The sequence below is a fragment of the Tursiops truncatus genome, chromosome 3 (genome assembly GCF_011762595.2).
Source record: "Tursiops truncatus isolate mTurTru1 chromosome 3, mTurTru1.mat.Y, whole genome shotgun sequence".
NCBI lineage: Eukaryota > Metazoa > Chordata > Mammalia > Artiodactyla > Delphinidae > Tursiops > Tursiops truncatus.
The window spans coordinates 55,193,092-55,206,845 of record NC_047036.1 but is presented as its reverse complement, the minus strand read 5'-3'; the positions used below and the strand labels follow the sequence as shown (position 1 = coordinate 55,206,845).

General features: G+C 37.2%; 1 protein-coding gene across 2 annotated transcripts in view; it reads right to left on the bottom strand.

The window, feature by feature from the left end:
* Positions 1-1,745: 1,745 nt before the first annotated feature.
* Positions 1,746-13,754, bottom strand: part of CDK7 (cyclin dependent kinase 7) — a 27,976-nt gene continuing 15,967 nt past the window's right edge. For both annotated transcript variants that reach the window (XM_019929920.3, XM_019929921.3), the window contains 4 exons: positions 8,637-8,723; positions 4,545-4,694; positions 2,345-2,492; positions 1,746-1,932 (listed from right to left, as the gene is read on the bottom strand). In XM_019929920.3, the coding sequence (XP_019785479.1) occupies positions 1,904-1,932; positions 2,345-2,492; positions 4,545-4,694; positions 8,637-8,723 (414 nt within the window). In that variant the 3' untranslated portion in view covers positions 1,746-1,903. The remainder of the gene's footprint in view (positions 1,933-2,344; positions 2,493-4,544; positions 4,695-8,636; positions 8,724-13,754) is intronic.

Below are 13,754 nucleotides of genomic sequence, written 5' to 3'. Positions count from 1 at the left end.
CCCACCAATAGTTTACAAGGGTCCCAATTTCTCCACATGCTCACTGACACTTGCTATTTTCTGGGTTTTTTTGGTAGTAGTCATCCTAATAGGTACAAGGTGATAATCTCACTGTGGTTTTGACTTGCATTTCCCTAATGATTAGTGATGTTGGGCATCTTTTCATGGGTTTTTTTGGCCATTACTATATCATCTTTGGTGAAATGTCTATTTCAAGTCCTTTGCCCATTTTTTATTTGGATTTTGTTGTTGAACTATAACAACAACATATATTCTTCACAGATTCTGGATATGAACCCCTTATCAGATACATGATTTGCAAATATCTTCTCTCATTCCATAGGTTGCCTTTCCATTCTATTGATTACGTTCCTTTGATGCACACAAGCTTTTAATTTTGGTATAGTCCAAATGGTCTATTTTTTACTTTTGCTGCCTGTGTTTTGGGGTCATATCCAGGAAGTCCCTGCCAAATCTGATGTCATGAAGCTTTCCCTCTATGATATTTTCTAAGAATTTTTATAGCTTTAGGCCTGGTGTTCAGGTCTTTGATATATTTTGAGTTAGTTTCTGTATACAGTGTAAGGTAAGGGGCTTCTTCAGTTTTAAGAACTACCGAACAGCTACTGGGGGTGTAAACTGATACAACTACTTTGGAGAAATGTGGCAATATCAACACTAATTGAAAATGCACACTATGACCTCACGATTACAATTCTAAGTATGTACATTAGAGAAACGCTTGCATGTGCATATAGACAATCCTTTTTAAATAACCTAAATGTCCATGTGACAGAATTCTCAAGACGGCCCTCTCATGATTCCTGTCCTGATTATTCAAGCACTAATCTAGTAACTGCTATGAAGGGATTTTTAAGATGTATAATTAAGCCCTTAGTGAGCTGACATCATTTATCAGGTGAGTCCTTTAAAAAAAAAAAAAAGGCAGAATTTTCTCTCTTGGCAGCGATGAGGAAGCCAGACAGATTTGACACTGTTGCCGGTTTGCAGATGGAGAGTGACATGCAACAAGGCAAGTGGACTGCCTTAAGAAGCTAAGAGAGGCCCCTGGCTGACAACCAGCAAGGATAAGGAGGCATGAGCATTAAAATGGCATGAACTGTATGAACTCAGAAGCAGATTCTTCCCTAGAGCTTCAGAGAAGAGCCCAGCGTCCAACTGACACCTTGATATTGGCCTATGCAAAAAAAACAGTTGAGCCATGAGAGGTAACTGACCTACAGAACTGGGAACTAAGTTTTAAAGTTTTGAGTAAGAATAAAAATGCTGTATGAGATGTACTGTCTACCACTCAAATTGTGAGACCCAAAACAGTACTGTATACTACTACATGCATTCTTATAGCAGTATAAAATCATGGAAGGACACACTCATTTCCTGAGAGTCATTCTCTTTTGGGGAGGGTAAAAAGGAAAAAATAAAATGGAATGATGTATTAAAGGGTTAAAGGAAGCTCAATTTTATCTGTAATGTTATTTTTTTTTCCTATTTAGTATATTAACATATGTTAAGTCAGGGTAGCAGGTATTTGGTATATTACTACTATCTTTCTATTTTAAAATAATACCCCCTTTACTACAAATCTGTAATGCTATATGGGCCAGATCATTAAAATAACTGATAGTTATTTTTATTAAGAATTCCTTAATGCATTTTCAACTCTACATTTCAGAGAATTAAACTTATCTTACTGTTGCACTCTAATCAGAAAAATCAGAATTAAGTTTGTTTTAAAATACATTTAATAAAATAACCCAGTTTTACATATTTTACATGAATAGAATATTTACAGATTTCTTTTAAAGCATTTAATTAATGTTTACTATTGTGCCTTTTTCACTATATCCTTCAGTAGTACAATATTGTCCAGTGTTCTCTGTAACTAAAAAATTAGCTTCTTGGGTAATCCGCCTGGGGGGAAAAATGAGGTTGTTTACATTTAATCTTATAGCAATTTTAACCAGTCATTGCATTCCAACTACCTCTATTTTTACTCGCTTTGATTTTCCAATAGCACTAGTTAAACATTAAGCATACAGTGTACCAGAAGGAATTTATGAAAAGAGCAGGATGCACATGGACAGTACTTGTAACTCTGAGGTATACTCAAAAGTGCCCATGTCCTTTTAAAAAGCATGATGTAAGTATTCTCAATGGAAGTAAACATAGCTAAAATACCACACTCAACTTTATCCAATTTAAATTTATACAAGTAAACAGGTCACAGTCTACATTTCTTAGCTGCCCTTCAGTCACTAGCTCTATATTAGCTATCTGGAGTTTTCTGAATTCATTTCATTTCTTGTGAAAATGAGCGTTTTACCTTGTTCCAAGGCCTCTGTTCTCTTCCGTTTTGTTGCCGCGGCTGGGTTGGACTGCTCCTTTAAAGCGTCCACTGGACAGTTTGGTCTTGGCAGCTGACATCCAGGCGTTGGCCCTGGCCGATTACTGAAATACTTAGTTTTCAATGCCTTTCAGAAGAAAAGATACCACAGAAAGTAAGGTTTTAAGTGAATATATGAACTGTGTTTAAGAAAAGCTAACTGCCAAAATTGTAAGGAGCATTAAATATACTATGTGAATACACCCCCTCCCCAAGCAAACTTAATTTCAAGTATTTCGACATGCAGATTACTACAGATAAACATCTAGCAGCCTAAGACTGATTGATAATTCCATTACTATAAGAAAAAGACACTACCTTCAAATTTTTCCACAATAGCCTATACTAAGTACAAAATATCCGTAGTAAGATATTGTAAAATTCATCTCCCTACACATTATAGGCTCTGTAGTTCAAAACACAGAGACAGACTTGTTTAAAAAGAACTTCCAAGTTTATTTGTCACATCTATATGTATTCAAATTCCAAATCACATAAATTCTTAAAAATAAAGCTTTTAAAAAGATGTGATAGGTTGGAAACAATGGATTAAAATCCAACAATCCACTACAGATTAATAGAAATTTTACTTGGAAGGACTTACCCAAGGTTACTTCTATTTACTACCAGTCCAATGTTCTATAATATGATATTTTTACTTAGTTCCAAAATTCCAATAAAAACAGTTTTATTCTAGATGACAAAAGTTCATACTTTATCTGCATCATAGTACTGTTCAATAGCCACAAAAATTTAAGGTATTTCCTTTTGGATAATTCTTTTATGAACAAAAAGAAGCCATATAAATTTGTCAAGCATACCTCCCCCTACTTGCCAACGTAATATCATATGCAGTAATAATTTAGAGATTTCTTACTTCAGAAGAGTTGCATTTATAAAATATTACTTGCAAATCATAGCAGTTCCATAAGTAAATTAAACTAATTTTGAGCTACATAGAGATCTAAGAAGAGTAACTCATTCCAACTTTTAGATATCTACAAGCCAAAACCCATTAAAAAAATTCATTCTATCAAAATACAACCCAAGTAAGTCATCACAACTAGTATTTTTCTATATATTTTGAGTTTTACTATTAATGAAAACAACTTTCTAGATAATCTGACCTGGTCTCAAGTTTCTTATGATGGAGATAATATGCATATATGCATGAGTGAAAGGGTAAAAATGAGTTACTTGTTTGAAATTAGAAGAGTAATTCCAATGGTAAAATATCTAGTATATATATATTAATGTGGCATGTACTGCTACAAAGAAAAGGCTTGTACAAGTAAATGCATTAAACAATGATTTGGTAGTCTGTAATAAACTTAAGTGAAAAAAAATCCACTTTGTATTCCTCATATATTGTACATTAATATGTTTTGTGAGATATGAAGATTTGTGACATTTCAATTGGTCTCTTCCTTTATGAAGGCAAATCATTGTACCGTGTTGCGTTTTTGCACTGCCTGTCCCTGCCCCAGTTTTCTGTGCTTGTTTTTAAAACAAAGAAAAAAACCTTTTCAAATCTATAGGTCTTATATTTTTGTATTGGATAACATTTCTCTCTTCTTTTATAAGAGCAGGTATTCTTGGTCTTCCACATTTTTCTTGAGTTTCATTCTTATTTCCTTTAAAAAACTCAGTTTCAGTGTTTTTCTGTTTAGAATACCTTTCAATTTCTTGTAAGTATACAGTTGTATCAGACTATACCATTTTCTCCCTATTATCACTTTCTGACTGTGACAATGACCAGAATGCATATTTGAACTGCATTTTATGGGGAAAAAACAAAGCACTTTTGGCACTGATTTTAGCACAAAATTTTACTTAATACATAAGAGTTTAATTGAAATATACCAATGCCTTAACAAATACAATAACCTTTTTTCCCTCTCTAGTGAACTATTTGAAAGCAAATTAATTATGAAATAGAAATGTATTTATATGTGTTTAAGCAAGAATAAACTCTCCTGTACTTGTGTGCATCATATACTTTAATACCAGTCTGAATAGTGCTTGTAGCTTAGGGAAAAAATAAAATTTGTTACTCCTTAAAACAAAATAGAAACACATCTTTTCGGTATTTAAAGAATGTTAGAAAATCTTAAGAAATTCTAAAGATATGCTAAAATACCTGTGTGGCTGTAATTCGAGTACACGGATTAAATAAGAATAAGCCTTGTATAAGATCTAGCAAGTCATCTCCTGCTGCAATGAAGATATGCTGTAACGGGATTCCAGGGAAACTCTTAAATGTCACGAAATCTGGAAGACTACACATGTCCTGTAAAAATATTTTTATAATTCAAACGTAAGTAAAGGATTGAAAGGCATGTAGATCTCGAATAAATAGAACTGTCATACGGATGATATGATGATCTATGTAGAAAACCTCAAGAAATCTATTAAAAAACTCCTACAACTAGTGAGCAGACAAGGTTACAGGAAGGTAAACATAAAAAAATCAACAGTAGTTCTCCATACTAGCAAAGAACATGTGGACACTGAAATGAAAAACAATACCATTTAGAATCACTCAAAAAGAATGATGGAATGCTCTGGTGAAAACCTAACAAAACATGTGTAGGACTCATATACTGAAAGCTATACAACACTGATGAAATAAATCAAAGCTCTAAATAAATGGTGAGACCTATCATGTTCGTGTATTGGAAGATTCAACACCATAAGGATGTCTATTCTCCTCAAATTGGTATACGGGTTTAATGCAATTCTTGCCAAAATTCTGGCAAAATTATTATAGATATAGACAGGTTATTCTAAAATTTATATGGAAAGGAAAAAGAACTAAAATAGCTAAAAACAACTTTGAAAAAGAATAGAAGTGGGAGGAATCAGTCTACCTGATATCAAGACTTAATATATAGCTACTTAATTAAGACTGTGGTATTGACAGAGGGAAAGGTATCATAAACAACACTGTCCCCTCCAAAGACATTTTTAATCTCATACCTCATATAAAAATTAACTCAAAAAGGATCACAGACTTAAATGTTAAATGTAAAACTATGAAACTTACAAGAAAAAGAAAATCATCAGGAATATCTTTTTGTTAGGACAAGAGTTCTTTGACTTGACATCAAAAGCATTATTCATAAAAAGAAAAATGATAAAAACAGACTTGATCAAAATTAAAAACTTTTACTCTGGAAAGACTGTGAAGAGGATGAAAAGACAAACTACAGTGTAAGAGAAAATTTGCAAACCACATATACAATCAAAGGATGAGTATCTCAAATATATAAAGTGCTCAATACTCAGCCAAAGTACAAACAATCCAATTAAAAAACAAGGAAAAGACAAGAAGAGACATTTCATTAAAGCTATACAAATGACAAATAAGTACATGAAAAGATATTCAACACTATTCATTAGTCATTAGGGAAGAGAAAATCCCTCAGAATGCTTAAAGTAAAAAAGTGACAACACCAAATGCTAGAGAGGATGCAGAGGAAATGGATTACTCATATATTGCTGGTGAGAATAAAAAATGGTACAGCCCCTTTGGAAAGCAGTTTGCAGTTTCTTAAGCTAAATATGCAACCCATGACTCAACAACTGCACTCCTGGTCATCTGTCCCATAGAAATAAATGCTTATGCTTACACAAAAGCCTGTATGTGAATTTTTTTGGCCGTGCAGCTTGTGGGATGTTAGTTCCCCGACCAGGGATGGAACCTGGGCCCTTGGCAGTGAGAGTGCAGAGTTCTAACCACTGGACCGTCAGGGAATTCCCTTGTACATGCATGTTTATAATAGTTTTATTTGTAATAGCCCCAAACTGGAAACAATGCAGATGTTCTTCAACGAGTGAACGGTTAAGACAAACTGTGGTACATTCATACCACTCATCAATAAAAAGGAACGAATTATTGATACACACAACAATCTGGATAAATCGCCAGAGAATTATGTTGAATGTGAAAAAAAATTCAAGCGGAGCGGCTGGGCCCGTGAGCCATGGCCGCTGAGCCTGCGCGTCCGGAGTCTGTACTCCACTATCCACTACGGAAGAGGCCCCAGCAGTGAGAGGCCCGCGTACCGCAAAAAAAAAAAAAAAAATCAATCCCTAAAGCTTACATATTATATGACTCCATTTATAACATTCTTGAAATGACAAAGTTATAAAAATGGAGAACATATTAGTGACTGCCAGAGGTTAAGGAAGGAGTAGGAGTGGAATGAAAGTGGGTATGACTGTAAAAGGGCTCTTTGTGGTGATGTCCTATATATTAACTGTATCAATGTCAGCATGCTGGTTGTGATTTTTATCCTAACTCTGCAAGATGTTACCACTGTGGGAAGCTGGGTAAAGGGTGCAAGGGGTATCTCTGTATTTCCTTCTGCATGTAAATCAAAATAAGAATTTTTAAAAATCCACGGAAAACATCAGTAAGCAACTACTATTTAGAAAATCATGTCAAATAGTACAGAATAAATATTATGAACATGGCTCTGGAGTCACTAAGACCCAGACTGCAGCCCTAGCTCTGACACTGGGTAGCTTCAGGCAAGTTACTTAACCTCACTAAACCTCAGTTGTCTCATCTGTAAAATGGGAACAACAGTACCTACCTTAATAGGATTGTTGGGAGAATTAAATATAATTTATGAAACCCTACCATTAATGGCATACAATAAGTGTTCAATAAATGAAAGCTGTAAGAGCGTATTTCACAATTAGAACATACAGCCAACTTTCAATTAGAAAGTTGAGGAAGTAACAGCACAAAAGAAACTCAATTTCAGTTTCAGATAATTTCATTATCGTTTTAACCAGAAGATAAAGAGACTGATCAAAATTTCTCTTTTCTAGTAATTATTTTTTCCCCAGAATATGAGGCTATAATAGAAAGGAAAATAAAAAGGTCTTCAATTATAATTTTTATTTTTTATTTATTTATTTATTTTTTTGCGTTACGCGGGCCTGTCACTGTTGTGGCCTCTCCCGTTGCAGAGCACAGGCTCCGGACGCGCAGGCTCAGCGGCCATGGCTCACGGGCCCAGCCACTGTGCGGCATGTGGGATCTTCCCAGACCGGGGCATGAACCCGTGTCCCCTGCATCGGCAGGCGGACTCTCACTACTGCGCCACCAGGGAAGCCCCTTCAATTATAATTTAAGAATGAACAAATGGGACTTCCCTGGTGGTGCAGTGGTTAAGAATCCGCCTGCCAATGCAGGGGACATGGGTTCAACCCCTGGTCCAGGAAGATCTCACATACCGCGGAGGAACTAAGCCTGCGAGCCACAACTACTGAGCCCGCATGCCTAGAGCCCGTGCTCCACAAGAGAAGCCACCGCAATGAGAAGCCCGCGCACCACAACGAAGAGTAGCCCCCACTCGCCACAACTAGAGAAAGCCCGCGCACAGCAATGAAGACCCAACGCAGCCATACATACATACATACATACATAAATAAGAAAGAAAGAAAAAAAAGAATGAACAAGTGAGAATTTCACTGAACTGTAATATATAAAATTTAGCAATTTATATTGTTTTAAATTTTATCACAGATTTAGTATTTCTTTTTTATAGACACGTAATGGTTTAAAAATAAATAACAGGGAGTTCCTAGTGGTGGTGGCCTAGTGGTTAGGATTCTGGGCTTTCACTGCTGTGGCCCAGGTTCAATCCCTGCTTGGGGAATTGAGATCCTGCAAGCCATGCAGCGTGGCCAACAACAACAAAAAAATTATAATACTAAAAAATCTTGATTGTGTTAGTGAAAATTCAATAAATACACCCAAATCCATCAAGATATTGATAAACTAACATGGAACATCCATAAAATTAAATATTATATGGCTTAAAAAGAAAAAGGTCAATAATATTAAGTGAAGAGCAAGTTAGTTGCAAAAAAAATGTGTATGGTGTGATCCCTATTTTGCTAAAGAACAAAAGAAAAAGCAACTCTATATGTCTATATGTGCATTTGTGTTTGTGTGTGCATCCTCATAGCAAGGCTTTACAACAAAATAAGAGTGATTAACCCTGGAATGGGAATTACTGGGATGGGGGAGGGCTATAAGTATATAGAAGGCTGGATGGTATATCATAATTTTAACTTTCACTTTGTATAACGTTTGCAATGAGTATATATTATTAATAAATTAAGACAATTAGTACATTTCTTTAAGTAATATTCACGTTATACACTATACAGAATTCTAACTAAATTTCAAAGAACATGTATGAAGGCTTACAGGCCACTGTTCTTCCGTTGGTGTGCCCAAAGTTTCAAATATTCTTGTTAGTTGATCAAGGTCTGAATCTCCTGGCAAAAAAGGAACCTGAAAGAAAGTGAGAGGCAGCCACTTCAAGATAGTTTTTGATAGCTGTTACATAAATAATACTATAAATTTAATTTAATAAGAAACACTAAACTATAACAAAAATTTAGTCTGAGGCATACTGGATACGGCATTAGATCCTGCCATTGCTATCCAAGTAAAGAGTACCATACTGTCCATTTTATTCACGCCTCTCATCTTTAATAAACACTTACCATGTAAGAGGCACTGTGCTAAGCCCTAGGCATTTAAACAAGGGAACAAGACAGTCCCTGCTCTCCCCTGGGGTGGACATGGTGAACAACGATGATACCAGTAAAGCAGTATTTACAAGATGATGTGTTCAGTGAGAGCACAGGATAGGATCCTAGCCCATATGGGAACAGCACCTAACCCACTCTGGACAGGTGAGGGAAGGCTTCCTACAGGAAGTGGCCATGAAAGTTGACAGATGAAGATGAGAGTTGCCGAAAGAAAAGTCTAAGATGGAAGAAGAAAACTATCCTAGCAAAAGGGCAGGTGCAAAGGCTGGGAGGCAAGAGAACACATCCCTATTCCAATATTATTTAAACAATCTCTTGGCAAATTCTCTCTTTGAAGAGGTATACTGGCCAACTTTAAGAGGATAAATAATTATAAGTTACATATATACAGTGGAATTTACTCAGCCATAAAAATAAACGAAATTGAGCTATTTGTAATGAGGTGGATAGACCTAGAGTCTGTCATACAGAGTGAAGTCAGAAAGAGAAAGACAAATACCGTGTGCTAACACATATATATGGAATTTAAGAAAAAAAAATGTCATGAAGAACCTAGGGGTAAGACAGGAATAAAGACACAGACCTACTAGAGAATGGACTTGAGGATATGGGGAGGGGGAAGGGTAAGCTGTGACAAAGCGAGAGAGAGGCATAGACATATATACACTACCAAATGTAAGGTAGATAGCTAGTGGGAAGCAGCCGCATAGCACAGGGTGATCAGCTCGGTGCTTTCAGTGCCTGGAGGCGTGGGATAGGGAGGGTGGGAGGGAGGGAGATGCAAGAGGGAAGAGATATGGGAACATATGTATATGTATAACTGATTCACTTTGTTATAAAGCAGAAACTAACACAGCATTATAAAGCAATTATACTCTAATAAAGATGTAAAAAAATAATTATAAGTTAAACGTCAGTAAGCTGGTAAGAAATGATCAAAATCTTTGCTACACAAAGACATTATTTTCCAATTCATTTCTCAGACATGTAAGTATACAGGAAAGAAAAAAAAGGAGTATTCTCTACTCTGTGAGTTAAGAGGCCTTTGGCACTGTTAAAGGCAATGAAAAAGTTTATAGAATCACTGGGAAGACATGAAATTAAGTACCAAGTTTCCAACATTTTTATTACTGTGGACCTCTACCAGCAACAAAACATAACAAAAACACCTCTGCCAGTTATCAATATACTCCAAATTCACCCTTTTTGACTCTCCATAAAAATGGATCTGGGCCCTTTAAATATTTTTCCTTTGCCAAGTGAAGCTTTGTCAGTAGAGAATGCTGGAGAGACATCACAGGAAGAAAAGTTTTGCTTCCTGGTTCCAGTCGGCTTGCCTGGCAGGCTCCTGCACCACTCTCAGCTTCTAGAATTGGTACCAGGTTCCTGCAGTGTGACCAGTTTCTCCAGTGTTCAGCTCCAACAGTGCATGGAGGCCAGCAGCTTCCCTCTAGAATGCCCTGCAGATGGTTTTGTAGCAGTGCCTCTAGAGAAATGCTTTCCTCAGCACCTGAAATACCCTGAACAGCTTTCCTCAGCATCTAAGAAGACAGATTTCAGCAAGTTCAGCACAGCTCTACAGCAGCTTCTCGGTCAACCAGTGAGCCACACTGTGTCCTCTTCAAGAGGTCTAGATCTCAGCCCTGGGTGTCCTCTCATTGGGTGCTCTGTCCTTAGTCCTAGCGTCACCCCTAGGTATAAGGGTGACTGCTCTTTATATCTGCTATTCCTACATTCTTTAGAGTTCTCTTTACTTTTTGTTAGTCAATCCCTCATTACTACAACCTCTTGTCATAGTTAATAATTCTTTATATTAAGCTTCCCTTTTCAAATTAATGTGTGGTTTCTATATTCTGATTGGACCCAGACTTAACATAACCCCTATTTAAAATATGTATTTATAATAGCGTGCTATCATGTATATTAAATGTGAATAAAATAGAAACTAGAAGGGATATTAAATAACATTTCATAAATCTTTTTTTTTAATATTTATTTATTTTTGGCTGTCGGGTCTTAGTTGCGGCCCATGGGCTCTGTAGTTGCGGCATGCGGGCTTAGTTGCCCCGCAGCATGTGGGATCTTAGTTCCTCTGACCAGGGATTGAACCCATGTCCCCTGCACTGGAAAGCAGATTCTTAACCACTGGACCACCAGGGAAGTCCCCATAAATCTTTTTAGACATGCTCACATTTTCTTCTTATACCTTCTTCTTCTACCTTCTTATACCTTCTTATACCTCTGCTACTTTGCAAACCACCAACGTAAATTGTATTACGAGATCTGAAGACAGGGACACTCATCATCATAGCCTTAGTTTTGTGAGCAAGCTTGCAATTTAACCAGATTTTAAGGATGGCTGTTTTTGTCTGATGTAAGAAATTTAAATGAGCTGCCTAATGCGTGGACTTTGGATCCCTCACAATGTGTTCTGTTGTCTTCAATGTTGCTTTTGAGAAGTCTGATGCCATCTTTTCCCTAATCCTTTACTTTGGTTTCTGTGTAAGCTTTTCATGTTTTTTCTCTCTGTGGAAATAAAGGCTTTTTCCTAAGAACCCCCGGTATTCTGAAATTTCACCATGTGTCTGGGCATGGGGGCTTCTTTCATTCATTGTGCAGAATCTTTATGGCACTTCCAACCTATTCACATCCATCAATGCTGGGCTATTTTCTTATGAATTTCCTACCCTCGATTTTCTTTCTTCTCCTTTGCTATATTCTAAGATCACTCCTGGATCAATCTCCTAATTTTCTTATCTTTTCCCTACTATAGTCCATCTCTTTTATCTTTTGGTTCTATTTAATGAAAGAGTTCTTTAGCTACTTTTCTACTATTTTTGTTTGCTTTTAGTTATCCTTTTTGAAAAATTTCAAGTATACTTTATTCTTTGATTGTTCCTTTAGTAAAAGAGCATCATATTCTTGTTTTATGTATGCAGTATATTCTCTCAGTTCTCTGAAGATTTGGTGCAGGTGGGGAGGTGAGGATGAATTTTCTTCTGCTACCTGATAGTTTCTATTTTTTCCAAGTTTCTTTTTTAGTTTGTTTCAGTCTGTCATTCATGTTGGACGCTTTCATCAAATACCTGATGATCCTTGCCAATTATCTGGTTATCCTTACATGTTGGAAGTAGTCATTAAATACCTGAAAATCCTTGATAACTATCTGGTGATCACTGGCTAACCATTCATATTTAAAGGTAAGGTACTAAAAAAGCTGATTCAAAGCATTCTATCTATGAAAAGAGCTTGTTAACTCATGGCCTTTATCTAGAAAGATTGGACAGGTAGCTTAATGCCAGTTACCTACGGGTCTATTCTCTGGGACCATTCAGTTCTTCCAGTGAAGGATCCTCTAATCTTTTACCTGAGTTAAAATGAGTTTTACACTGGCTGCCAGGGTTCTAGGAGCTGAACAGGGAAATAAGTTGGAGGTTTTACTGTTTAGTTTGCAGACTTCCATGTAATCTGCATGTTTTCACCCTGGCATCTCACTCCCATCCTTCACTGTGTCTAAGGATGCCCATGTCTAGAGATTCCTGCTTCAGTTTCTTTGGAGAATAAACCTTTCCCTGGTGGAGGAATAAGTCAGGGGGAAGTATATAGCTGGGGGAAGGAAAGTAACCTGGTCGTGTCGGGGACCTTGTTATTAAGTGGTCAATATACAGGTTTTTCAACCAACCCTTCTGTTTTCAGTCCTGCACCTCATTATTGCCATCAATGATAACTCTCATTGCTAAGCAACTCCAGGATTCTGTATGCCAAACAAATTTTGCGTTCAGTTGGTATCCGTTTCTGAAGACTTTTAGCCTTCTTCATTTCTGGCTTCATATCCTCTGGCATAGTGTTACAGGCACCTCCTAATTTCAAACATTTATGTTTGTTTCTTTTTAGAGATAATTTCTGAGGGGGGGAGATTTTTGCCTTGCCATCTTAAAAATCCTCAAGATATAATTATCACTTTATTTTAAAATGTCTTCATTGTATTAAGCATCAATGCAACGTTGACTAAAAAAATCCACTGTCTGGGACTTCCCTGGTGGTCCAGTGGTAAAGAATCTGCCTTACAATGCAGGGGACGCTGGTTCGATGCCTGGTCAGGGAACTAAGATCCCACATGCTGCAGGGAAACTAAGCCCATGTGCCGCAACTACTGAGCTTGCATGCCTCAAGTAAAGAGCCCGCATGCAGCAATACAGAGTCCATGTACTCTGGAACCCGTGTGCCACAACAACAGAGCCCACGCACCCTGAAGCCTGTGTGCTACAACTAGAGAAGAGAAAACCCTCATGCCACAACTAGAGAGAAGCCTGCACGCCACAATGAGAGATCCCACACGCCTCAACGAAGATCCTGCATGCTGCAACTAAGACCCAACACAGCCAAAAATAAATAAATAATAAATAAATCTTTTTTTTAATGATTTGGCCTCCCAAGTCCTAGTCAGTATTTTTATATTTATTTGTTTGTTTATTTATTTATTTTTGACTGCATTGGGTCTTTGTTGCTGCGCACAGGCTTTCTCTAGTTGCGGTGAGCAGGGGCTACTCTTCCTTGCGGTGTGCGGGCCGCTCATTGCAGCAGCTTCTCTTGCTGTGGAGCATGGGCTCTAGGCGCGCGGGCTCAGTAGTTGTGGTTCGCAGGCTCTAGAGCGCAGGCTCGGTAGTTGTGGTGCACTGGCTTAGCTGCTCTGCAGTACGTAGGATCTTCCCAGACCATGGCTCGAACCCGTGTCCCCTGCATTGGCAGGCGGATTCTCAACCACTGC